A 26,636-nucleotide genomic window follows, 5' to 3' on the forward strand; every position below is an offset into this window, starting at 1 on the left:
ATCCACAAGTCAGAGGTTGGTTTGGTCTAGTTGACATATAATATATTATCAAGTCCTCTCAAGTAGTAGCTTATGTTTTCCACTCTGTAGGTTGCTATGGAGCAGTCATGGGGATACAATTTCACAAAGCAGACCTTGAAAGTAAATGCTGAAAATTGTGGAAGGCAAAGCAGGAATGGACAGAGCCAGACATGTCACTGAGTCAACTGACTTGATAACTTTTGATCTCTGGCCAGGTGGGATTGGGAAGGAGCTAAGAAAAATGATAGAAAAACAGAAGTGAGAATCAGGTGTGAAGAATGAGAAAGGACAGAGTTGAAATGAGAAGAACTGAAATTTTTAAGAGAAGGAAAGAAGCAATAAGAAAAAATATTTCTGATTTGAAAGTGACCTTTTCTTTAAGCTATTTATTGGCATTTAAAAAAGTTTATCTTAATATCCTGCAATTGCCCTAGGCATGCCTTATCCTGATAATACATACTCAGTTCAATTAAATTATGATTTTTCTTTTACACACTCATCTGAAATAGTGCTTTTACCATTTTGGCAATACTTTCTCCTCATAATCTTCTCATAATCCCACATCATTCCTGGGTTCATTATAACTTCTTCCTAGCTTTGTCTTCTGTGACAAGTAAAACGTATTATTAGTCTGGAGTTTTTTTCCTTCCCATCTGTTCAAGGGGGATGTTCCTCTCTCTTCCCCTGCCTCTCTTCCAGTTACCTGTTAATTGAGGGGTTCTTGGACCTTGCTTCTTAGGAACTGATGTTAGGAACTGGGTATAAATATGAACATCTATGATATATATAGTTTTATGTATATATATAGTTTTATTATATATATAGTTTTATGTATATATATATATATATTCACATGTCTATAAATGATTATATGTGCAGTAAAAATACATATGTCTCTCTATGCTCCAAAAGTAGGGTCCTTGAAGAAATTTTTATTTTTGTAACCCCCACATCATGGCAAATCAATGCTTATTAACTGACTACCAATACTTATAATGAGGCAGCTAAATTGATAGAGTATTGGACTTGGAGTTAGGGAAACTGCAAATCCAGACTTAGAAATTAGCTGTATGACCCTTCTCAAGTCACTTAACTCTGTCTCAGTTTCCTCATCTGTAAAAGAATATAGAGAAGGAAATGGAGAACCAGTCCAATATTTCTGTCAAGTAATCCCTAGGTGGAGTCAGTAAGATTTGGGCAGAACTGAAAGAACTGAACAACAGTAACTACACTGCCTCACTTACAAGGTTATTGTGGCAATCAGAGGGGAGATTATAAAATGTTTTGCACAGTATAAAGTGTTCTTCTCTACCCTTTGGGGTTTTATTGGGATTCTTCTTCTTTATCTCTTAGGAAGCTTGATTGCAAAGAGCAACTACATTCAGATCCAAATCAATTTAAAATCCTGACAGTGGATATTTAGAATCTTTGTTAGGTTAGTCAGCCAGCACTAGAGAAACCTCACTGGTCTCTATATAAGAAAGCAGCAGGGGTTTAATGCAAAGAATAATGAAGTTAGAGATAGAAAATCTGGCTTTAAATTTTCTCTGTTATACTTATTATCTGTGTGCACTGTGACAAGTGATTTTACCGCTCTGCCTGACTTCCTCACTGAGGTGGTTGGCAATATGTAATCTTTCAAGTTCCTTATTATTATTATTATTATTATTATTATAATTATACAGCAATCGAGACAAAAGTTCTTAATTATATATAATATGATATATACTTTAAGGTGAAAAACAATAACCACAAAGAAACACAGATTGTTTAAAACCTGGTGAAATAACTTTGAAGGGATACTGGACTCATTAGCCACTGATTCCAGTTTCTTCTTTCATGTCTGTAATGCTAGACAAAGATAGTTGATGTTCAGAATGCTGAATCAGCATAGAAATTTTAATGTATGTTCCCAGGATTTTATTTAATAATACGTGAAAGTAGAATCACACATTTTGGGAAAGTTTTTAATGAAGGGATTCTGTTCAATGTCCAGTTAAAAACAAATTCATATTTTTATGATTGTCCAAATGCTACATGTCCCCCTTCCCAAGCCTTAATTCATTCAATAAATATTTGTGAATTACCTAATGTCTGCTGAACATGTTGTTGTCCTTTGTAATTGAAGAAGACTATGATATCAAATGAATGAGAGCATGCCTCGCACATTATGTTTATTATAGTAAGGGGAATGTTGTGCGAAGTCATTCTTCCCTGCCTTTTCTGGAACCATTTCATCAAAGCTCTGATTTGATAGCAAATGGGGCTTCTAGTGGAGACCTGGATGCTCAGGGAGTCCTTGGTCTTGTGGATATAGGTCCCTCCCAATTCAGTGAGGTACCACAGCTCTTCACAATGTTGGGCAAAAGTGGAGTCTGTGATTTTCTCGTGACAAATTGATGTCAAAATAGTATATCCAACCTGTATGAGTTACTGAGGCAGATTGAAAGTATGACTGCCCCTGTTCTCATGGGGTTTATATTGTCACTTCTGGTTAATAATTGAGGGGTTCTTGGTCCTTGCTTCTTAGGAACTGATGTTAGAAAGCATACTAAACACTGATGTGAATAAAGAACAGAATAATTCTTTACCTGTTTCTCAGGTGATAAGCCTGATACTGCCATGTAAGTGCTGCCAATTGTCTTAATTTTTTCAATATCTTGAAATCGATCTTCACCAAGTAACTAGAAGGAATAAAAGACAATGACATTAGTTTCTGCTTTTTGTGCTCCCAACAAGTACTGTATGATTTAGAACACGAGAGAGTGAGCAAACAGGAGTCACATCTAAATATGAAAAATATAATGTAAAAATGTAATTTTCAACAGGGGGAAATGCTTACCATTAGGATGATTGACATTCTGATTACCACTAGGATGTCTTGTTGTTTAAGCTAGGCTTGCTTGAAGGAGAGGCAGGAAGTGATATGTGCCAGGCAAATCTTAACTATGACCACTGCTACCACCTTGATCATTTTCCCTCAAACTGTGATGGAAACAGTTGAAGACTGTTAACTCAAGACCCTTCCAAGTTTTCCACCTTGTGCCCTCAGTCATCATCCTGGGAAGTGGAGATGCAGCCTGGCAACTGGCTCATGCAGATGCTACAGATAATAGCTCTTGAAGACTCAGAAAATAATGTTCTTGTTATCAAAGATCATGGTGCTATGTTCAACCTCAGAAATGGATATGAATTTATCAGTATAAATGACAATAAAAAAGATGCAACATCATCTCTTGTTTCTTCAGTACTCCTAAGACCATGGTTTTTATTTTTTTGTCAGAGAAACTGGAGGGATTTGTTTTTTCCTTCTTCAGCTCATTTAAAAAGGAGTAAACTGAGGTAAATAGGGTTAAGTGGCCTGCCCAGGGTTACACAGCTAGTAAATATATGAGTACAGAACTGAATTCAGGAAAATGAGTCTTCCTGACTCTAAGCCAGGTCTTCTATTCCTTGAGCTACCTAGGTGCCAGACACTGTGCTCAGAATTTTACAATCATTATCTCATGATTATCATAAAAATCCTGGGGGGGGGTTGTTATTATTATCCCCATTTATAGAGGAGGAAATCCAAGCAAACAAAGGTTAATTGATTTGTCCAAGGTCACTAAGCATATGGGTATCTGAGCTAGGATTTGAATCATATCTTCTTGCCTCTAGGCCCAAAGATCTATCCACTACATTACCTCACTGCTTCCATATTCCATATTCTTTATTAGAAGGTAAGGTCTGGACTTCCAGGGCAGAGACAAGATGGTGGTGTGAACATGCTCCTGGAGCTATTCCCTACCAAAGATAAATGAAGCCTCTCCACTTACATTCAAGCTATATATCCTACCAAGAAAAAGAGAAGATTCAAAGAAGTTATCTATGGTAAGACATCATGGAGGATCTTCAGTGAAGGTCCTTCTCTTTGGGGGAAAAAGAGGAAGCAAATCCCAGGAAGAAGGAGAGCAGAAAAGCCAGTGAGAGGCTTTTAGCTACAGTGCAGTCCAGGTCTGAACAGCTGAGGTCCCAGCAGCTAGATAGTAAGCCAGCAGGGTCCCATCTACAAACAAAGTCTGAATTCTGGGAACAGTGGGGCAGAAGATAGGATTGGATCAGGAATAAATCACTGCTAATGCACGACTTAGACACAAAAGAGGAAACAAACCTGTACAAAAGCAAGTCCTGCACTACATAGGCAACCTTTTGATCAATGACAAGCCAGGGATCAGTCCCAGATTCAGCAAAAATAAAGAAAGCTTGAATCTATACTCTCTATATCCCAGGAGCAGAGCTAAAACAACAAAGAGGAGAAAAAAGCTAAAAGAGTGCTTACTATAGAAATTACTTTACAGACAAAGATGATAACAATGCCATGTTGGAAGAAGAAATAAGTGAAAAATCACTCACAGGGGAAGTCTCAAAATTTCTAAGACTTGATCTCAAATCCAAAAGCTCATGGAAGAGCTAAAAAAATAATTTAAAACCCCAAGAAGAGAGGAAGAAGGAAAATGTTGGAATTGAACAAAAAAAGAAACAAATGAATCTATGTAACTACAAGATTCCATCAAACAAAATAAGAAGACTGAAAATATTGAAAAAAACCCATAAAGTACCTTTTAGAGAAAACAACCCCCTGGAAAATAGATCCAGGAGAGACAATCTATGAATCATTGACCTACCAGAAAGTCTAGATCATAAAAAGAATCTGGAAAACATTATTTAGGAAATTCTTAGGGGAAACTGTCCAAATCTGCTAGAAAAAAAGACAATATAACCATTGAAAGAATACAAAACCCCTCCAGAAAGAGACCCCAGGATAAAAACTCCAAGGGCTGTTAAAGCCAAATTCCAGAACTCTCAAACAAAGGAGAGAACAGTGCAAGTAGCAAAAAGAAAATAATTTAAATACAAAGAAACAAATTCACATGACACACAGGACCTATCAGCCTCACCACTGAAGGCCTGGAAGACCTGGAATACTATATATCAGAGGGCAAAGGACCTGGGATTATAACCCAGAATTTACTACCCTTCAAAATCCATCATATATTGTCAAGGGAAAAGATGGATGTTCAACAAAATAGAGGATTTGCAGCATTTCTTGACACAAAGACCAGAACTGAACAGAGAATTCAATAACCAAATACATGACTCAAAAGTTGAATAAAAAGGTAAATGAAAAGGGGAACGAAAAACCAAACCAAACCAAACAAGTGTTGGTCAAATACATAAAATTATGTACAATCCTAAAAGAGGAAATATAACACTTCTAGTTCTTAGAACTATACTTCTTTTATTAAAATTAAAGGTTTAAATATAATTGAAGAGATTTGACTTAAAGGATATGGGTATAGTTGGGTCTTGTCTCCCCATTAAAGAGGTTCAAGATGACATCATTATGTTTGAGACAAAAAGCCCTGATGAAAAGAAGGGGTATTAACTCTAAACTTAATTGTCTCATTATTCTTTGACCCACTTCAATTCTTTTGTGCTGATGAAGTTCAGCACTTTATCTGAGGAGGGCATCATAAACTGGGTGGTCCTGAGTTAGTGTCTCCATAACTTACAATCATTTGTAAAGTTCTCATCTGAGAACTTCAGAGCCTCCCAGTACTTAGAGCACTTTAAGATTATTTTTTTTTTCAGTTTTTGCAAGGCAATAGAGTTAAGTGGCTTGCCCAAGGCCACACAGCTAGGTAATTATTAAGTGTCTGAGGTCGGATTTGAACTCAGGTACTCCTGACTCCAGGGCTGGTGCTCTATCCACTGCACCACCTAACTGCCCCCCTTTAAGATTCTTGTAGGTAATTAAATCAGAGTTTGACTTAATCCTTGCTTCACTTAACAAGGGGTAAGGTTCCCTGGTTAAGTTTCCTGGGTGGTGGTGGGGTAAAGTGTGAAAGAAAATAGGCCTGGGGGTAGGAGTACAAATAGTTGAAGAAATTATTGGGCTTTGAATGATACTTTGTCTCATGAGGAGGACTGTAGGTCCTTGGAGGGTATTTCAAAAGGAGGTAAGGTAAAAATTGATTATAATAATTATTTGATATAATTTGATTTAATTTGCTTATCAAGCAGTTAAGCAATCAATCTGTCATGGATCTTTGATAACAGTATGAACTTTTCAAGCAATCAAATAATCAAACTGTGACTGATGATAACCTAATTAAAAGTACTTGAGTGATAAATAACACCAAGCAAAAAGGAGCAAAGATTTAAAATTTTAGAGGGAAAGAAGGGAGAGTGGACAATGAGTAAATTCTGTAGATTTGGTCCAGAGAGGGAATAAGACACATTCCCACTTGGGTTTAAAAATCTATCCTTAGCTACAGGGAAGTGGGGACAGGGGAAGGGAAAAATGAAGAGACTGAAAAAAGGGAAGGTTAAAATATAAGTGAAAATAAACTATAAGTTAAAATTTGAAAGAAAAGTCAAAGGGGAAAGGGAGTAAAATTTTGGTGAGGAGGAGTAAGAGGAAAGGAAAGAGAAAAATATAAATGGAGAAAGACAGCATGGAGAGAGATATAGAATTAGAAATCAACTGTAAATGTGAATGGGATGAACTGTCTCATAAAGCAGAAGTGGATAGCAGAATGGAGTATGCTTCAAGAGAATCAGGGGTATTGATCCTGATCTCAGATAAAGTAAAAGCAAAAGTAGATCTCATTAAAAGCGATAAGGAAGGAAACTACATCTTTTTATAAGACACCATTGGTAATGAAGCTATATCATTGCTAAACATGTATGCACTAGTGATACAGCATCCAAATTCTTAGTAGAAAATTTGAGCAAATTACAAGGAGACATAGAGAGCAAAACTTTAATAATGGGGGACCTTAACCTCCTTTTCTCAGAAATAGATAAATCTAACCACAAAATAAACAAGAAAATTTAGATATGATAACCCTCTAGAGAAAAAGATGTTTTTTTTATTTATTTGGGTGAGAAATGCTTTATAATTGTTCTACAGGGATAGAAAAGAATCTACCTTTTTCTTAGCAATACATGGAACCTTTACCAAAATTAACCATGTACTAGGGCACAAAAACCTTATGATCGAATACAGAAAGACAGAAATAATAGATACATACTTCTCAGACCATGGTGCAATAAAAAGTACATGTAATGAAGGGTCATGAAAGCTAAATCAAAAACTAATTGGAAACTAAATAACTTAATCTTAAATAATAGATGACTCAAATAGCAAATAATAGAAATTATCAATAATTATATCCATGAAAATGATACTAATGAGACATCATACCAAAATTTATGGGATGTAGCCAAGGCAGTTTTGAGGGCATACATTATATCTCTAAATTCCTATATGAATAAAATAGAGAAAGAGGAGATCAATGAATTGGGTATGCAAGTAAAATAGCTAGAAAAAGAACAAATTAAAAATCCCCCAATTAAATACAAAATTAGAAATTCTAAAAATCAAGGGAGGCATTAATAAAATTGAAAGCAAGAAAATCATTGATCTCATAAATAAAACTAATAGTTGGTTTTATGAAAAAGGCAATAAAGTAGACAAACTTTTTAGTTAATCTGATTAAAAAAGAAGATAACCTAATTACCAGTATCAAAAACAAAAAGGGGAAACTAACCACTAGAGAGGAGGAAATTAAAGAGATATTTTGGAGCTATTATACAGAACTGGATCAGGAAATTTGATGACCTGAGTGAAATGGATGAATATTTATAAAATTACGAACAGATTAATAGAAGAGGTAATAAAATACTTGAATAACCCCATTTCAGAAAAAAAGAAATTGAAGAAACTCCCTAAGAAAAAGTGTCCAGTCCAGATAGAATTTCAAGTAAATTCTACCAAAGATTTAAGGAACAATAATTCCTATTCTACATAAAATATTTTTAAAAAATAAGAGGTGTTCTGTCAATTCCTTTTATGACATCAATGATACTGATAGCTAAACCAGGGAGAACCAAAACAAAGAAAACTATAGAACAATCTCCCTAATGAATATTGATGTAAAAATCTTAAATAAAATTTAACCATGAGAATACAGCATGTTATTATTACTAGGATAATGTACCTTGTTCAGGTAGGATTTGTACAAGATGGGTAGTGATGGTTCAATATTAGAAAAAACACTCAGCGTAATTCAGCATATATCAATAATAATACCAACAAAAATCATATGATTATCTCAATAGATGCTGAAAAAGCCTTTCATAAAATATAACATCCATTCCTATTAAAAACATTAGAAAGGACAGGAATAAATGGAGTTTTCCTTAAAATAATAAATTGCATCTATCCAAAACCCTCAACAAATATTAAATCTAATAGGAACAAACTCAGAGCATTTCCAATAAAATCAGGGGTAAAACAAGGATACCCATCATTACTATTACTATTCAATATAGTATTAAAAATGCTAGCTTTAGCAATGAGAGAAGAAAAAGAATTTGAAGGAATAAGTATTCGCAATTAGGAAACTTTGCTTTCACTCTTTGCAGATGATATGATGGTATATCTAGAGAACCTGAGAAAATCATCTCAGAAACTCCTTGAAACAATTCACATATTCAGTAAAGTAGCAGGATAATAAACCCACATAAATCATTAGTATTTCTTTGTATGAACAACTAAATCTAAGAGATAGAAAGAGAAATTCTTTTTAAAGTAACTCTAGATGACATTAAATACTTGGGACTCTACTGCCCAAAACACACCTAGAAACTGTATGAACACAATTATAAGGCACTTCTTTTTTTTTTAAGGTTTTTTTTGCAAGGCATTGTGGGTTAAGTGGCTTGCCCAAGGCCACACAACTAGGTAATTATTAAGTGTCTCTTAGGCTGGATTTGAACTCAGGTATTCCTGACTCCAGGGTTGGTGCTCTATCCACTGCGCCACCTAGCCGCCCCCCACTTCTAACTCAAATAAAGTCAGATCTAAATAATTAGAAAAATGTTAATTGCTCATGGTTAGGTTGAGCTAATATAAGAAAAATGACAATTCTGCCCAAATTGTTACTTAATTAGTACTATACTAATCAAATTACCAAAAAATTATTTTACTGAGCTAGAAACAATAGTAACAACATTTATCTGGAGCAACGAAAGTCATAAATAGCAAGGTAATTGATAGAAAAAAATGTAAAAGAAGGTGGACTAGTTCCACCAGATCTAAAACTATACTATAAAGCTGCAGTCATCAAAACTGCCTGATACTAGTTAAGAAATAGAGTATTAGATCAGTGGATTAGGATAGTTTCAAAAGAAACAGTAGTAAATGACTACAGTAATCCACTGTTTGACAAACCCAAAGACATCAGCTTCTGGGATAAGAACTCACTTTTTGACAAAAAATGTTGGGAAAATTGGAAAATAGTATGGCAAAAAGTAGGCATAAACCCACATCTCACACCCTATACCAAAATAAGGTCAAAATGAGTAATGGATGTAGACATAAAGGGCGACACCATAGATAAGTCAATAGAAAAAATTCTCTATCAGATCTATGGAAAGTGGTTAAAGTTATGCTCAAACAATAAATATAGTACATTATAAACTGAAAAATGAATAATTTTGACATATGAAATTAAAAATAAAAATTAGAAGATTTTGCACTAATAAGATCAATACTGACAAAATTAGTAGGAAAGCAGAAAGCTGGGAAACAAACTTCACAACTAGAAGTTCTGATAAAGGTCTCATTAATAAAATATATAGAGAAATACATCAAATTTATAAGTCATTCCCCAATTGATAAATGGTCAAAGATATAAATAGGCAGTTTTCAAATGAAGAAATTAAAGCTATATAATCATATGAAAAAATGCTCCAATTATTGATTAGAGAAATGCAAATTGAAACAACTATGAGGTATCACCTCTCAACTAACAGATTGGCTAAGATGAGAAAAAAAGGTAAAATTATCAGTGTTGGAGAGGTTGTGGGAGGATTGGTACATTGATACATTGCTGGTGGAATTGTGAATGGATGCAACCACTCTGAAGAGCATTATGGAACTATGCCCAAAGAGTAATAGAATTGTTCATTCCCTTTGACCAATTCTGGGTCTATATCCAGAAGAAATCATAAAAATGTGAAAAGTCCCACATGTTCCAAAATATTCACAGCAGTTCTTTTTGTAGTGGCAAAGAACTGGAAATTGAGGTGATGTCCATTAACTGAGGAATGGCTAAAGAAGTTATGGTACATGAATACAATGGAATATTATTGTTCTATAAGAAACCATAAATTGTTGGACTCTACAGTAGAATGGAATGAGATACAGGATCTGATATCGAGTGAAGGGAGCAGAACAAGAGAACAATGTACACATTAACAACATTGTGAGATGATCAACCTTGATGGAAGCAGCTGCTCTCAGCAGTTCAGAGGTGCTAGGACAACTGTGTTAGATTGACTATGGACAATGCTATCCCCATCCAGAGGAAGAAAAACAAAACAAAACAAAGGCAAAAAACCCCTTCAGAATCTGATGAACACTCTATAAAAATTATCTCTTATGTATCTCTTTCCCTTCATCCTAATTTCTCATAACCAAAATGACTTATTTGCATTTTTATCAAAAATATGTATGTACAATGGCTATTTGCCCACTAAGGGGAGGTGGGGTGGGAAGGGAAGGTGAAAGGAAATTTTGTAAATTAAAAATGTACATATACATATGGATGATGAAAAAACTTTCATAATATGTACTTGGAAAAATAAAATATTGATTTAAAAAGTAAGCTCTTAATAGATGGACCTGTCTAGCTTTTCTATTTGAATTCTTATCACAAAGCATAGTGTTTGCATATAGTAAGTTTTCAATAAATGTTTATTAAATATATCCAAAACTGAAATTAAAATTTTTCTCTCAAAATATAGCTCTCTTCCAAACTTCCCAATTTCTCTTGGGGACATTGCTGTTTTTTGAAATGACATTTAATTTTTTCCCCCTCTCTCATCCCACATATTAAATAGGCAAATTCTGGAAATTTTGACCCTCAAATATCTGCTACATCCCTTACTTATCATAATAGGCTACTATGAATTTTTCAAGCCCTCTTTTCCATTTGTCCTGGGCTATAAAAATACCCTCTTAATGAATTTCCCTTTAGCTCCCTTCATTCTCTAATCCATCTACCATGGACCTGTCAAGAAACTTTTTCTAATGCGTAGAAGTAATTCACTTAAACACCATTAGTGCGACCACACTGGAGTGTAGTGGTGAAAAAGGCATTCCATTCTTGTCTCATTGGGCACTCATGGGGAGTAAGCACACTTTCTGCTGGGAATGGCTTGCCCTTTCAGTTCTGCCTCCTGGTTTCCCAGCTTTCTTAAAACTTCAACTCAAGCTCCATTTTCTGCTGCCAAGATTTCCCAGCTGCAAATGCCTTCCTTCTGAGATCCCTTTACATTTACACTGCATATAATTTGTATATGACAAATCATTTAGATGTTCCCTCTCCCATTAGAATGTGCCTTCCTTGCCTTCCTTGAGGCAGCAATCTCTATGTGTTGTTGTTTATCCTTTGTCTTGAAGAGGACAAGTGGTATCACGGGGTAATGATGTAAGTCATTATCTTTATTCTCTCCTCCAGACTCATTAAAATCTGTGACAGGACAAAAGTCAAGACAACTGGTGATGGCTTGGGATATCATGGATAACTCTGGCATCTTCAGTTTCTGACTAAGCTCTAGGTTCCCCTCGCCACGCCCTGCCAATGACTTTCTTTTTTTATTTTTTATTTTTTATTTTTTGCCAATGACTTTCAATTGCCTATGTGACTGCTGGAACACAGCTCTTATTTATCCATTCTTCCAGGGGGAAGTCTTCAAATGTTTGGGGTAGACATCTCTCTAACTCATTGATAAGCTTGAGGCTTTTCAATTATCCTCAACCTGGTCTAATCTATTTGCCAAGATGATTTTACCAATGTATTGCTGCTGTCCATACTACAGCTTCTTGGAGTCAGAGGTGAAAGTTGGGAAAAGGCGGCTGGACACCAAAGGTGGATGAGCATTCCTGAAAAGGGCTCAGATAGTCATCTATATCTATCTATTCATCTATCTATCTATCTATCTATCTATCTATCTATCTATCTATCTATCTATCTCTCTGTCTATCATCTGCCTATTATATATATATATAAATATGCACACATGAATATGTATATGTATGTCTTTGTATAAGTATGCACGTGTGTATATAGTGTTTGCAGGTATCTGTATAGACACATGAATATAACATTATACACATGTGTATACACACATGCAAATGTCTATGTTTTCACACACATGAATAAACACCTGGGATTTAGATGGCATAGTAGATAAAATATTTTGTTGGTTGGTTCTTGTCCTTCATTATTGAAAAAGACCAAAATGACATCACTCTGAGACAAATGACATTATGTCCTACTGTGGCTGATCAGACCAATTGAGCTTGGAATGCTCTATCACAAGTCAGGCACAAATAGGCTTTGTGAACACCTGCAGTGGGTACTCTAAACCTATGATGTCACTTTTCCTTTAAGCTGCTTCAATTCCACCTTCTTCATAGAGTGCAGCACCCTCACTGAAGAGGGCACGCCATGCTGGGTGGTCCTGTGCCAATGTCTCCCATGCTGTGCAATCAATTCTAAAGTTCTTCAATCAGATCTTCAGGGTGTCTCAGTATCACCTCTTCTGACTCCCCTGTGAGCATTTACCCTGTGTGAGTTCTCTATAAAATATTTTTTTTTGGCAAGTGTATGTCTGGCATTCTAAGAACATGTCCAGTCCATCATAGTTACACTCTCTGTTGTAATGCTGGAATGCTAGACAATTTAGCTCGAGAAAGGATCTCAGTGTCTGGTTCTACTGTCAGGTGATCTTCAGAATCTTCCTAAGACAATTTAAATGGAAGTGATTCAGTTTCCTGACACTGGTAGATTGTCCAGGTTTCACAGGCACATAGTAGTGAGTTCAATACAACAGCTCTGTAGACCTTCAGTTGCCAGCTAGTTCTGGCAATGCCTGTATCATCTTCATTGTCAATGTGTACTTCCTTGGTTAAGGACACTGCCCAAAGTAAGTGAATTTGTCCATGGTACTCAAAATTTCTCCTTTTAATACATTTGGTTCCACATATGGGTGGTGTGGTGCTGGTTGATGGAGCACCTGTGTTTTCTTGGTGTTACTTTTAGACCAAAATTAGCACAAACAGTGGAGAATTGATTTTATACTTTGTTTCATCTCAGCTTCAGAGGCTACAAGTGAATGGAGTCAGGAATACCTGAATTAAAATCTGACCTCAGTCACTTACGTTGTATGATTCTGATGGACAGAATGCCGGTCTATCTTCCTGAGTTCAAATCTTGCCTCAGATTCTTACTGTGTAATCCTGGGCAAATCAGGTAACCCTGTTTACCTCAGTTTCCTTATTTGTAAAATCATCTGAAGATGGAAATGGCAAACCCCTCCATTATCTTTGCCAAGATTTACATGTGCATATATTTATACACACACACACACATATGCATATGCCTACACCCATACATTTGTATTTGTATATATTTGCAAAAACTTGGCATTGAAAACCCTCCATACTTGGTCCTCACACTGCCTATCTAGTCTTAATTCACAATATTTATCACACACCCTAAACTCTAGCAAGAATGAACACCGGTTTTCTCTGATCTCATTCCAAATTGATACCTCTGTGCCCTTGAATGCCTAAATAGCCCTCCTTCCAAAGTTTTGCCTGTTTAAAAAAAACAAGCAAAATAACCCTTTAGCTTTAAGATCTAGCTTTAAAGGCTGATTCTTCTATGAAGCCTTCCCTAAAATTTCCACAGTGGAAATGTCATCTCTCCTTCCTCATATGTGTCTAGGGTATATGAGTGTATATGACAAATATTGTAGGAAGGATGAAGGTCAAGCAATGAATGCCAAGTTGTCTAGAACTTTATGTAACACATTTTACTGGGCATTGTATTTATTTCTTAATATCAAACTCAACCACATCAACTATAAGTTTCTTGAGGGCACAGGCTATTTAACATCACTTTCGTTTTAGAAACTTCTGTTTTCTGTGTCAAGGAAAATGAGATTTAGGTAGAAGAGAGGGGAAAAAAAGGAAGAGAAGACTACACCCAACTACTCTTGATAAGTCTGAGTCATCAGGTCAAGTGAAGCATAATTCTGAGGTACTGAAATAACTGGCAGATACTTCTTGTTTGGTCATTGACAATGACCTCTGAATCACAGTAGAGAAAAGACACCCAAGGATTGGAGAATACCAAATAATAATAATAGTAACAACAAAAATTACTGGCATTATAAAATGCTTTTAGGTTTGGATTTTCCAGGTACCTTACAAATATTATCCTATTATATCCTTACAAGACCCTTTGGAGGAGGTATTATCATAGTCCTCTTTGCCAGGATTATAGTCCTCTTTAACCCAGACAAGCAGGGTTAAATGAGTTGTCAAGCTAACAAGTGCTGCTGCTGCTATGTGAATCTTTTCTGTGTTTGTGTGCATCTGTGTGTATTTGTAAGTGGTACTTTGGAATTAGCCACCACCTCAACCTTGACATCACTTACAAATTTGATGAATGTGCCACCCACAAATGTTCATAATGATGCTAAGCAGCATTCAAAGGGCAATCCCCCTGGACACCTCCTTCTAAACAAGATTAACTCTAAGATCCAGTAAGATCTTGGCAAGCTAGAATATTGGACCAAATCAAGTAAAGTAAAATACAAAAGAGATAAAGTTTTATACTTGATTAAATACTTTTTCACTAAAGTACTAGATATAGGAAGTATGTTTAGATAGTATCCAGGATTTTTAGTGGATTATAAACTTAAAAAGTCTGCAGTTTAATATGGCTGCGTCCACACCCTGAAACCTCCTCCTCCCCAGCACCTCTGCCTACCATCAGATATATAAAATTTTAGTGATTTGTGCTTATTATTTGATTTGAGCTTTACTAGAGAGGTTAACTCCAAAAAGTTGATAATCTGAATTAGCCTCAATGTTTGTGGTAACAGAATACTATAAGACAGAGGTAGGGAACCATGTTTCTGCCAAGAAGCATTTGGATATTTAAAGCATCATCCATGGGCTGTATTTTGTGAGTTAACCTTATTGAGTTATAAATTTAATTAATTCACCTTAAAGGAGGCCAAATCAGTCAATAACTAAAAATAATTTAGACTACTCATTACAAAGATGAATACTAAAATTGAAATTTTGATTGGCCACATAGAATATAGAGTTCATTGGATTATGATGGTGGGAAAGATTGAAAGCAAAAAGAAAAGAGTAGAGAACAGGATGAGATGGATAGTGTCATGGTAGCAAAGAAGATGAGTGTAGGCAGACTTTAGGGGATAGTGGAAGACTGGGAAGATGTGGTATGCTATGGTTCATGAGGTCACAAAGAGGCAGACAACACTGAAATAATGAACAACAGCAACATTCTTTATCCCACAGAACCTTTGTGTAGTATGCTTGCTTTGGTCCCACTCTCTGAGGTCCAAGTCCATTACTTTTAATCCTGATGCCTTCCTGACCCTCTTTCATATCTTGATGAGTTTGAAGTATCTCAGATTAGAGATTCCAGTCCTTGTACCTGTCTGTCCTGCCTCAACAAAATGACCCTCAGACTGGAGGTTCACCCTTTCAGATGTACAAGTTGATCTGAGTTTTGAAGGAAACTAAAGATTCTAAGAGACAAAGGAAAAGAGAAATTATATTCTACAGCTTATGCAATGAGACATAGACTGAAGATGTAGTCTCATGTATGAAGAATAACAATAAGGCTAATTTAGCTTAACTTTAGAGTATATAAAGGTGGAAAAAATTTAAAATAGGAATAAAAAGGACAATTGTAATCAAGTTGTAAAGAGAAATGCAAAAACATAAGAATATTTAATCTGCATTTTATTTGCAGATGGAATAGGGTATCACTGGAGTTTATTGAGCAGATGAGTAAATGTGATCAGACAGGATTTAGTAATTTAGTTTTAGTAAAATGACTTTGGGGTTTGCTTCAATAGAATAGATACTCAGATTACTCTGGCAGATTTACAAAAGATGGGTCAGAGTGGGAAGGAGCTGGGTGGTGGGGAGCAGAGAGACAAATAAGTAGTTTGTTGTAATAGTTCAGACAGGAAATGATAAGGGTCTAAAATAAGATGGTAGCTTTATGAGAGGAGAGAAAGGGAGGGTAAATGGCGCAATGAAGGATAGATAAGATTTAGCAACTGGTTTAGTATTTGAAGTGATGGCCAGTGAGGAGTTGAGGATTACTCTGATGTTGCTAATCTATGTGACAGGAATAAGTGTTGGTACCCTTGATAAAAATAAGGAATGGAAAATGGGTGGGTTTGGGGAAAGATAATGAGTTCTGCTTTGAAATTAATGAATTGGAGATGCATAAATGTTAGCTAGTATAAGATGTCCAATAGGGAGTCATTATTGATGATCCAATACACACTGGAACTCAGTTGGAATCTACAGTATCACTGGTTGGCTTACTCAAATAGTGCTTTAACTACTTATCCTAAGTAGTGTCATCTTGTGCTATTTTTAGATAAAACACTGATCTTTCCTGTGCCCAAAGCAAAGCTTTTTTTGGGGGGGGGATCCATTACAATGATTAGAATAATTTTAAAATGGAATAGGTCTTTTTAGATGGGTTATATTCCATATAACTCAGACTTTAAGAGTGGATAGTCATATATATGTATATATACATATATATGGAATAGATATTTTGTTTAGTTCTCAATTAGATCAGATATCTTCTTAAGCTTCATACAACTGAGATTTTGTGATTCTGTTTATCATCTTTGAATCCTTGGCCTCAACACAAAATCTTATATATAGTAGGCACTGCAATAAATGTTTTATTAGATTGAATTGAGTTAAACATCACCTAATTACTTCAAGGGAAGTGAAGAAAATGCTTCTATGTTCAATAAAATGTCAATTCATTTTTTAAAATTCAAAGGCTGAATTGAATCTTCTAGGTTCTATACTCAGAACTCTAACTTGAGAATGGAAAAACAATGATAAGTTATCTCTTGTTGAATTAGCATGTGGAAAGGATTAAAGAGAATTTAATCTTCATGCCTTTTTTGCCCTAATTATCTACAAAGTTCCATTCCATTTGCTCTATGGATGATTGCACTGTATCCCATTTGGGAAAACTTAATAGAGTAGAACCTTATTGTAAAATAGTTTATTATTGAATGAATTTTTATGTATAATGGGTCAAATCAGGGAATTGTAAGTAGGAGGGGAATACAGAGGCTATTTAGATCAAACTCTACTTGATCAGGAATATATTCTAATTCAATTCACAAAAAATGATCACCTTGCCTCCAACTAAATCTATCTAGCAACTGGTAGTCCCAGTAAAAATTTTGATTTTTTTTACAAGTCTAAATCTAATTTAGTGGTTAGAGTTAAATAGAGAATAGACCATGGAACAACAGAATTGTCAGGCTTTTTGGAGATAATATTGTCTCTTTCTTCACATTAAATAGATCAGAAAATTGAAGTCAAAGAACTTGCTCAAAGTAATATAAAGGTTAAAGCAGACTTGAAAATAGAAACTAATATTAACAGCATATTTTATATCTTATTTTAATTTTGATTGTTCTGAGGTTTGTATTTCTCAGAAGCCACTTCAGGCAAAAGAAGCCCATCTTTCACATGCAGCGAAGCCACATGGAAAGTTCTCATGCTGGATGCCCCTATACCTTTCTTCTTCATAATAATCTTACCCTTGAGCCTAAATATTATAAAGAAATCATCAGGTCTCCAGAAATGGCATGAAGGAAGATGTGAATTGTCTTGAAATACATATCATCATACTGTGTCATGCTATGCTTAGTGGAAATTAGGTTAGAATGAGAAGTTGATTGGTGTTAGTTTCTGACCTCTTTAAACTTCCCATTTCCCTCAAGATTTAACTCAAACACTAGATTTTCTAGAAAGCCTTTCTGATCTCCCCAGTCCCCCTCTCTCAAAAATATTTTATGTCCATCATTTGGGGAATGACTAAACAAGTTATGGTGCATGGATACTATGGAATATTATTGTTCTATAAGAAACCATAAACAGGGGTGGCTAGGTGGTGCAGTGGATAAAGCACCAGCCCAGGAGTCAGGAGTACCTGGGTTCAAATCTGGTCTCAGACACTTAATAATTACCTAGCTGTGTGGCCTTGGGCAAGCCACTTAACCCCATTTGCCTTGCAAAAACCTAAAGAAAAAAGAAACCATAAATGATCAGACTCTAGAGAGAATCATGGAATAAGTTATAGGATCTGATGCTGAGTGAAGGGACCAGAACCACAAAAACAATGTACTCATTAACAACAACATTGTGAGATAATCAACCTTGATGGAAGCAACTCCTCCCAGCAGTTGAGCGAACTAGAACAACTGTATTAGACTGACTATGGACAATGGTATTCCCATCAAGAGGAAGAAAAACAAAATAAAAGGAAAAAAACAACTCTTTGGAATCTGATGAACACTTTATAGAAGTTATTTCTTATATATCTCTTTCCCTTAATCCTAATTCCTCATTCTGAAAAAGTCTAATATGTAAATATGTTTATCAAAAATATGTATGTACAATGCTAACCTGACTGTTCACCATTGAGGGAAGGGGAGTGTCAAGGGAGGGTGGAAGGAAATTTTGTAACTTAAAAATATGTGAATTAAATAAATAAATTTTTAAAAAGTATTTTATATTTCTCTTGAACTCTTCATATATTGATTTGAACACATTTTTTATGTTCCTATTTATGTAAATGTCTCCTTTAAAAGAATATAAGGTCTTTGAGGACAGGCACTATTTTATTTTGGTTTTGAATTCTTAGGTCCTAGGTTTGTAACTAGCATGCAGAATAAACTCAATACATGCTTGTTGATTTATTGATTTCACAGAGAAGAGTAAAAGATTTCATTCTATAGGTCTAACATGAGACATAGGATTTCTTCAATTCATTATGAGATTCATGGGGATATTTAGGAATTTTTTGAAATGCATAGATTCAATATATTTAAAAACAAGTGAGGAATATCTTTTGATCAATGGTACATTAGTTTACATATTTCTTTAGGTTTCTAACAACAACCCTGCAAAGTTGATACTGTATACATTCTAATCTTTTTGTACAGCTGAGGAAATGGATCCCAATATGACAATTATAACCAGAGTTGTATAGTATTTTAGTGCTTTACAAATATAAGCTTATTTTATCATTACAACAATGTTGAGAACTAGGTTGATTATGATCTCCATTTTATACATAAGAGAGTTGAGATGGGAATTAATTTGGCTTGCTCAAGATAACACATCAAGAATCTGGGGCTGGATTTGAACTCAGATTTTCTTGATTCTAGATCCATTGCTCTATCTATCAATCTACCTTTAGATTAATCAACTAACTCATTCCAGGTCACAGGAAACAAGAATCACAGGTAGAACCAGACCTATCTTGTCTGATTTCAGATTCTGTGCTTTTTTTCCCCCCACTCTATTTGATTCCTGGAATAAAGCATCATTTGACACATTTTCTTCATCCATATTAATGGAAAATATGACATTTTCCTTGATTTCTTAATTTTTTGAGCAACCTCTCAATACTACTTTGAAATTGCAAATTTGTCATTTCCATCATCTACTTTTAAAATCTTTTTAAAAAAGTTTCCTTTTTTCCATTTGAAATGTAGCATTAAAGGGAAGAGTGAGGCCTAGAGAAGGCTTTGTTTAAGACATTTAAAACCCTAAAGTTAGAAGAGGCCTCAATGATAAGTTAGTCCTAAGTTTGTGTGGCATATGAAGCAAAGGAAATCCAAAGAACAAATGTCTTGTTCAAGATTACAGTCAACTTGAAGGCAAAGTGGAAACAAAAATGCAAGTCTTCTAATGATCATTGGTGCTACCTCTTGTGTGGGACTGAATTTCAGAATCTAACTTGACATTTATAAAATGAGCCCCACCTTTGAAATCACCTTCTTTTCAGACTTCTAGTCAAGATGATGGAGAGAAGTCAGTCATTGTGCTAAAGTCTCCTGGTTTTCCCTTATAAAAAATATGAAACAAACCCTTAACAGAAATTTGATCAACAAAATGCAGAAGAAGCTAGGAGAAGGTGATTCCCAACAAAGAATATCTCAGAAGAGCATGGGCCAGCCTGGAGAAGAGAGCTGAGAGCCAGTGGGGGCAGGGTGAGACCTGGACTAACCTAAGATCAGCCATGAAGGTTTTGACTGTTGGAGCCACAGAAGCTTTGGGCATGAGATGGGTGGTCTGGGGAGTTCTAGCATTGCTGGAGGGAGAGTTCCAGAACACAGAGTTACAGAGTGCGGCTGGACACTGATCCACTGGGCTCTGCTGGTCTGGAGGACCATGGACTCCATACCTTCATTTCAGTGGAGTCTTCTTCCCAGAACGAACACAGTAACAGGCTCCTCCACCCCCAGGCTCAAGTGTGGGTGGCAGAGCTCCCTCAGGAGAATACGGAGATTAACAATCTTGCCCCAGGGCCCAGCCCAGCTTGTTGAAGGATAAGTATCCAGTAGTTCCACATACCCCTTCCAGGACTAGGGAGAGGGCCTCAAATCAAGATCACAGACACTACAGAGAGAGGAACCAGTACCCCCAACTGGCCTTCCCACTTGGAGTTACTAAAGCCAATGAGCAAAGCCTCTAGGGATCTCAACACCAAACCTCTGGGAACTAGACCCTCCACCAGCACAAGATCATAGGAAAATGAAGAAAAGCCAGAATAAAGAGAGGATCCACTGAAAGCTACATCTAAAATAAAGATCCTAACTCAAGGAGATCTAGAACTTCTGAGGAGAATATGATTTGATCTCTAGCCCAGAAAGACTCCCTAGAAGAAATCAGAAAGGAGTTTAAAAATCAGTTGGAGGGGTGGCTAACTGGCACAGTAGATAGAGCACCGGCCCTGGAGTCAGGAGAACCTGAGTTCAAATCTGACCTCAGACACTTAATATTATCTATCTGTGTGGCATTGGTCAAGCCACTTAACCCCATTGCCTTGGGGGAGGGGGGACCTAGGAAAAGAAACCCAAGAAAAAATTAACACCTTGCAACAAGCAAACAAATCCTTGGAAAATACAATTGGACAAATGCAAAAAGAAAATAATTCTCTCAAAACCTCAATTAGTCAACTGCAAAAATAATTTTCTCAAAGCCTCAATTGGACAAAGGGAAAACTCCTTCAATAACAGAATTGATCAATTAGAAAAGGAGTTGCAAAAGGTAAATGAAAAAAATTCTTCTCTAAAAAAAGAATGGAGTCTGTGGAAACTAAAGACTTCATGAAACAACAAGAATCTGTTAAACAAAACCAAAAATTTTTTTTTGGAAAAATAGAAGAAAATATAAAATACCTCAGCAGAAAAACCTCTGACCTTGAGAACAGATCCAGGAGAGACAACTTAAGAATCATTGGGCTCCCTGAAAATATTGAAGAGAAAAAAAAAGCCTGGACTCAATATTACAGGATTTAGTGACTGAAAATTGCCCTAATATCATGGGGCTAGAGGGCAAAATAATTCTTGAAAGAATATGCTGATCCTCTCTGGAAAGGGATCCCAAAATGAAAACACCAAGGATTATTGTGGGCAAATTTGAGAACTATCAGATAAAAGAGAAAATCCTGCAATTAGCCAGAAAGAAACAATTTAGATACTAAAGAGTCATAGTAAAGATTACACAGGACCTGGCTACATCAACATTAAGGGATTGAAGGGCCTGGAATTCCAAAGAACAAGGGAGCTTGGAATGAAACCAAGAATTCACTATCCTGCAAAACTGAGCCTTCTCTTCCAGTGGGAAATATGGACATTTAATGAAATAGGAGACTTCCAACTTTTCCTGATGAAAAGACTAAAATAGAGCTAGATAGAAAATTTGGACTTCAAACAGGAGACTCAAAAGAGAGACATGAAATGGTTAAAAAAAGGGTAAAGAGAAAAAAATGCTATCCAATAAGATGAAACTGGCTAAATACCCACCTGGGAGAAAGACTTTCATAACTCTCAAGAACTGTAACTCTATTAGAGAGAGAGAATATACTTAACCAGAAATAATCAATATTTATGACTTAACTGTCACTCTGATAGAATGATTTTAAAACAATATCTCCTTAAAAAGAGGGACAGTAAAGAAACAGGAGGATGGAGGAGATTGAATTGTGGAAAATCACATTATGTAGACAGGTGCAAAGGACCTACTGCTATAGGGGGGAAGAAGAGAGGAGGTGAGGATGACCTGAATCTTACTCTCATCAGACTTGGCTTAAAGATAACATAGACACACTCAATTAAGTTAAGAAACTTATCTGATCTTTCAAGTCTTAAAAGGGGAAAGGGGGAGGGGTGAGGAAAAGAGGAACTAACAGAAGGAAGGGAAAGTAGAAGGGACAAAGGGAAAAGGGAAAGAAAGGGGAGGGGTGTTGGATATAAGGGGGAAAACAATCTGAAGGTGATGGTATTCAGAAACAAAATGATGGGGAATATGGATAAAGTGAAAAAAGGGGCAAAATACAGAGGGAAGAAAGCATGGAGGGCAATAAAGAGTTAGTGATTATGATTTTGAATGTGAATGGGATGAACTCTCCCCAAAACATAAACAAATAGCAGAGTGGATTAAAAATTAGAATCTTATAATATGCTGCTTACAAGAAACTCATTTGAAGCAGAGAGATACATATAGAGTAAAGGTAAAAGGTTGGAGTAAAATATATTTTGCTTCAGCTGAAGTGAAAAAAGCAGGGGTAGCAATCCTTATCTCAGACAAAGTGGCTGCAAAAATATATTTCATTAAAAGAGATAAAGAAGGAAAATATATCCTCCTAAAAAGTTCCAAAGACAATGAAGCAATTTCAATACAAAATATGTATGAACCAAGTGGTATAACATCCAAATTCTTAGAGGAGAAGTTTAATGAGTTACAGGTAGACATAGACAGCAAAACTCTACTGGTGGGGAACTCCAACCTCCTGCTCTCAGGTTTAGATAAATCTAACCATAAAAATAAATAACAAGGAAGTTAAGGAGGTAAATAGTTTGTTAGAAAATCTAGGCATAATAGAACTTTGGATAAAATTGAATGGGGATAGAAAGGAAAATACTTTATTTTCTGCAGTACATGGCACTTACCCCCAAATTGACTGTGTACTAGGACATACAAACCTTATAATCAAATGCAGAAAGGTAGAAATAGTGAACAAATCCTTTTAAGATCATAATGCTATAAAAGTCACATGCAGTAATGGGCCAGGGAGAGATAGACCTAAAACTAATTGGAAACTAAATAACCTCAGTTAAAGAATGAGTGGATCAAACAAATTACAGAAAGAATTAATGATTTCATCCTAGATAATGACAATAATGAGACAATATACCAAAACTTATGTGATATCGCCAAGGCAGTTGTCAGGGGATATATTATATCTTTAAATGCTTACATGAATAAATTGGAGAAAGAGGAAATCAATGAACTAAACATGCAGCTAAAAAATTAGAGAAAGGACTATTTAACCCCCCATTAAATACCAAATTAGAAATTCTAAAAATTAAAGGATAAATTAATGAAATTGGAAGCAAGAAAACTATTAAATTAATATAAAATCAAGAGTTGGTTTTATGAAAAAAACCAATAAAATTGATAAACCTCTGGTTAATTTGATAAAAAAAGAAAGTAGAAAACCAAATTACCAGTATCATATTTGAAAAAGATGAACTCAGCACCAATGAGAAGGAAATTAAAGTAACAATGTGGAATTATTTTGCCCAAATCCTATGCTAATAAATTTGATAATATAAGTGAAATGAATGAATACTTAGAAAAATATGAGTTGCTCAGGTTAAATAAAGAGGAAATTAAATACTTAAATAATCCTATCTCAGAAAAAGAAATCTAATAAGATGGAATTGGCTATATACCACCTGGGAGAAAGCCTTTCAGACAAGAATTGTAACTCTATTAGAGAGAATATACTTAGCCAGAAATAATGGATATTCATGACTTAACCGTGACTCTGATAGAAAGATTTTAAAACAATATCTCCTTAAAAAGAGGTACAGTAAAGAGACAGGAGGATGGAGGAGATTGAATGGGGGTAAACCACATTAGATAAAGAGGTACAAAGGACCTACTGCAATAGAGGGGAAGAAGGGAGAAGGTGAGAATGACCTGCACTAGGGCCATTGTTGAACTCCCTAATTAAAAATCTCCAGGGTCAGAAGGATTCACAAGTGAATTCTATCAAACATTTAAGGAACAAATGGTTCCAAGTCTATATTAAATTCTATGGCAAAATAGGTGAGGACAGAACTCTGCCTAACTCTTTCTATGACACCAATATGGTGCTGATACCTAAACCAGGAAGAGGCAAAAGAGAGAAATAAAATTGTAGACCTATCTCCCTAATGAATATAGATCCTAAATAAAATCTTAGCAAAGCAATTACAGCAAGTTATAATTAGATAATACACTATGACCAAGCAGGATTTATCCCAGGAATTCAGGGTTGGTTCAATATTAGGAAAACTGTTAAGGATTAAGCTATCAGAAATCACATGATTATATAAATAGATGCTGAAAAAGCCTGTGACAAAATACAACACCCATTCCTACCAAAAACACTAGAGAGCTTAGAAATAAATGGAATGTTCCTGAGAATGATAAGCAATATCCATATGAAACCATCAAAAAGCATTATATGAAATGGAGATAATCTAGAGGTATTCCCAGTAAGATCACGGGTGAAACAAGGATGCCTGTTATCACCGCTACTATTTAATATTGTGTTAGAAATATTAGCTTCAGCAATAAGAGAAGAAGAAGAAATTGAAGGAACTAGAGCATACCATCTGTTTCCAGAGAAAGAATTGTGGAGTTTGAACAAAGACCAAAGATTATTACCTTTAGTTTTAAAAAGTCATTATCTTATGCAATTTTGCTATCTCTCTTATATTTTATTTTTTTTTCATTAAGGATATGATTTCTTTCTCAACACATTAAATTTAGATCAATGTATAGCATGGAAACAATGTAAAGACTATCAGACTGTGGGAGGTAGGGGGAGGGAAGTGAGATTAGGGGAAAAATTGTAAAATTCAAAAATAAATATGTAAAAAGTTTAAAAAAAGAAATCACCTTCTTCTCCTCATACTCTTAGGTGATCTCTTTTAAAACTAAGGACTATAACTACATTTTTGAGAGACAGAATCCACAGAGGGATCCAGTGAGGCAGTTCTCCAACCCAAGGTAACCTGGAAAAGAGCAGAAAGGTTGAAGGTGTGGCTCACCAGAGTGAAGAAACTTCAGTCTCCCGCAGCCCCAGGATGCTGGGAGCTGAGGCTCACAGCAGCAGGGGCAGTTTCCTGACTTACACCCTGGGGGAGCACCAGGCACAACTTGAGGGATCAATGGGGGGACCTCTGCCAGAGCAAGCACATGAAGTCCAGCCCTCAGGGCACACAGCGAGGAGTTGGCTACTGCAGCCCAGATCCAGAAACAGGAAGCAGAAACCCATAAGCAGGAACCCCCAGGGCGTGAGTGCTGAGCCTAGGGAGGGAGCAGAGAGAGACTGCCCAGCTCAGTTCTCTGTCCCTGGAACAGGACTCTGGGGTTCTGATTACATTCAGATCCTGATTGCAGTCTAGGCCCCCCATAGAACAGCAGGGTGTCCCCCAGCTCAGCCCCATTGCAGAGGGGTGTGCTTGTGGTCATTCACAGATGAGGAGGGAAGACAGAACTTCACACATGGAGATCCTTGTGGAGGTGTCCCACTAATACTCAAAAGCTCAGGAAGCATCCCAAAACCAGGCATAGGTTGGGGAAAATGAGTAAATAGAGAAAAAAAGAGGAACACCATTGAGAAATACTTTTCCTGTGATCCCAAGAAGGATCAAAACACTCAATCTGAAGATGAGGAGGTACAAGCTCCTGCATCTAAAGACTCCAAGAAAAACAGAAATTGGGCTCAGGCTATGACAGAGCTCAAAAAAGACTTTGAAAATCAAGTGAAGGACATAGAAGAAAAATTGGGAAAAGAAATGAGAGAGATGTAGGAAAAACATGAAAAAGAAGTCAGCAGCTTAGTCAAGGAGATCCAAAAAAATGCTGAAAAAAATAGCATGTTAAAAACCAGCATAGGTCAAATGGAAAAAACAGTTCAAAAAGTTATTGAGGAGAAGAATGCTTTAAAAAACAGAACTGGCCAGATGGAAAAGTTGATAAGAAAGCTCTTTGAGGAAAACAAATCCTTCAGACAAAGAATAGAACTGAGGGAGGTTGCTGATTTTACGAGAAATCAGGACACAACACTTCAAAACCAAAAGAATGAAAAATTAGAAGAAAATGTGAAACATATCACTGAAAAAACAACTGATGTGGAAAAAAAGATTTAGGAAAGATAATTTAAAAATTATTGGAATACCTGAAAGTTATGATCAGGAAAAGACCCTTGACATCATTTTCAAAGAATCACTACAGGAAAATTGCCCTGATATCCTAGAAGCAGAGGGGAAAAATAGAAATGGAGAGAATCCACTGATCTCCCTGAGAAAGAGACATAAAAATA

The 26,636-nt window shown here is 35.8% G+C and overlaps 1 protein-coding gene across 2 annotated transcripts in view; it reads right to left on the reverse strand.

The window, feature by feature from the left end:
* The window catches only part of ADCY8 (adenylate cyclase 8), a 397,409-nt gene that overhangs the window by 24,624 nt on the left and 346,149 nt on the right, over positions 1-26,636 (reverse strand). For both annotated transcript variants that reach the window (XM_074202342.1, XM_074202341.1), the window contains one exon: positions 2,613-2,705. In XM_074202342.1, coding sequence (XP_074058443.1) covers positions 2,613-2,705 — 93 coding nt within the window. The remainder of the gene's footprint in view (positions 1-2,612; positions 2,706-26,636) is intronic.

This window comes from Macrotis lagotis, chromosome X, assembly GCF_037893015.1.
Source record: "Macrotis lagotis isolate mMagLag1 chromosome X, bilby.v1.9.chrom.fasta, whole genome shotgun sequence".
Lineage (NCBI taxonomy): Eukaryota > Metazoa > Chordata > Mammalia > Peramelemorphia > Peramelidae > Macrotis > Macrotis lagotis.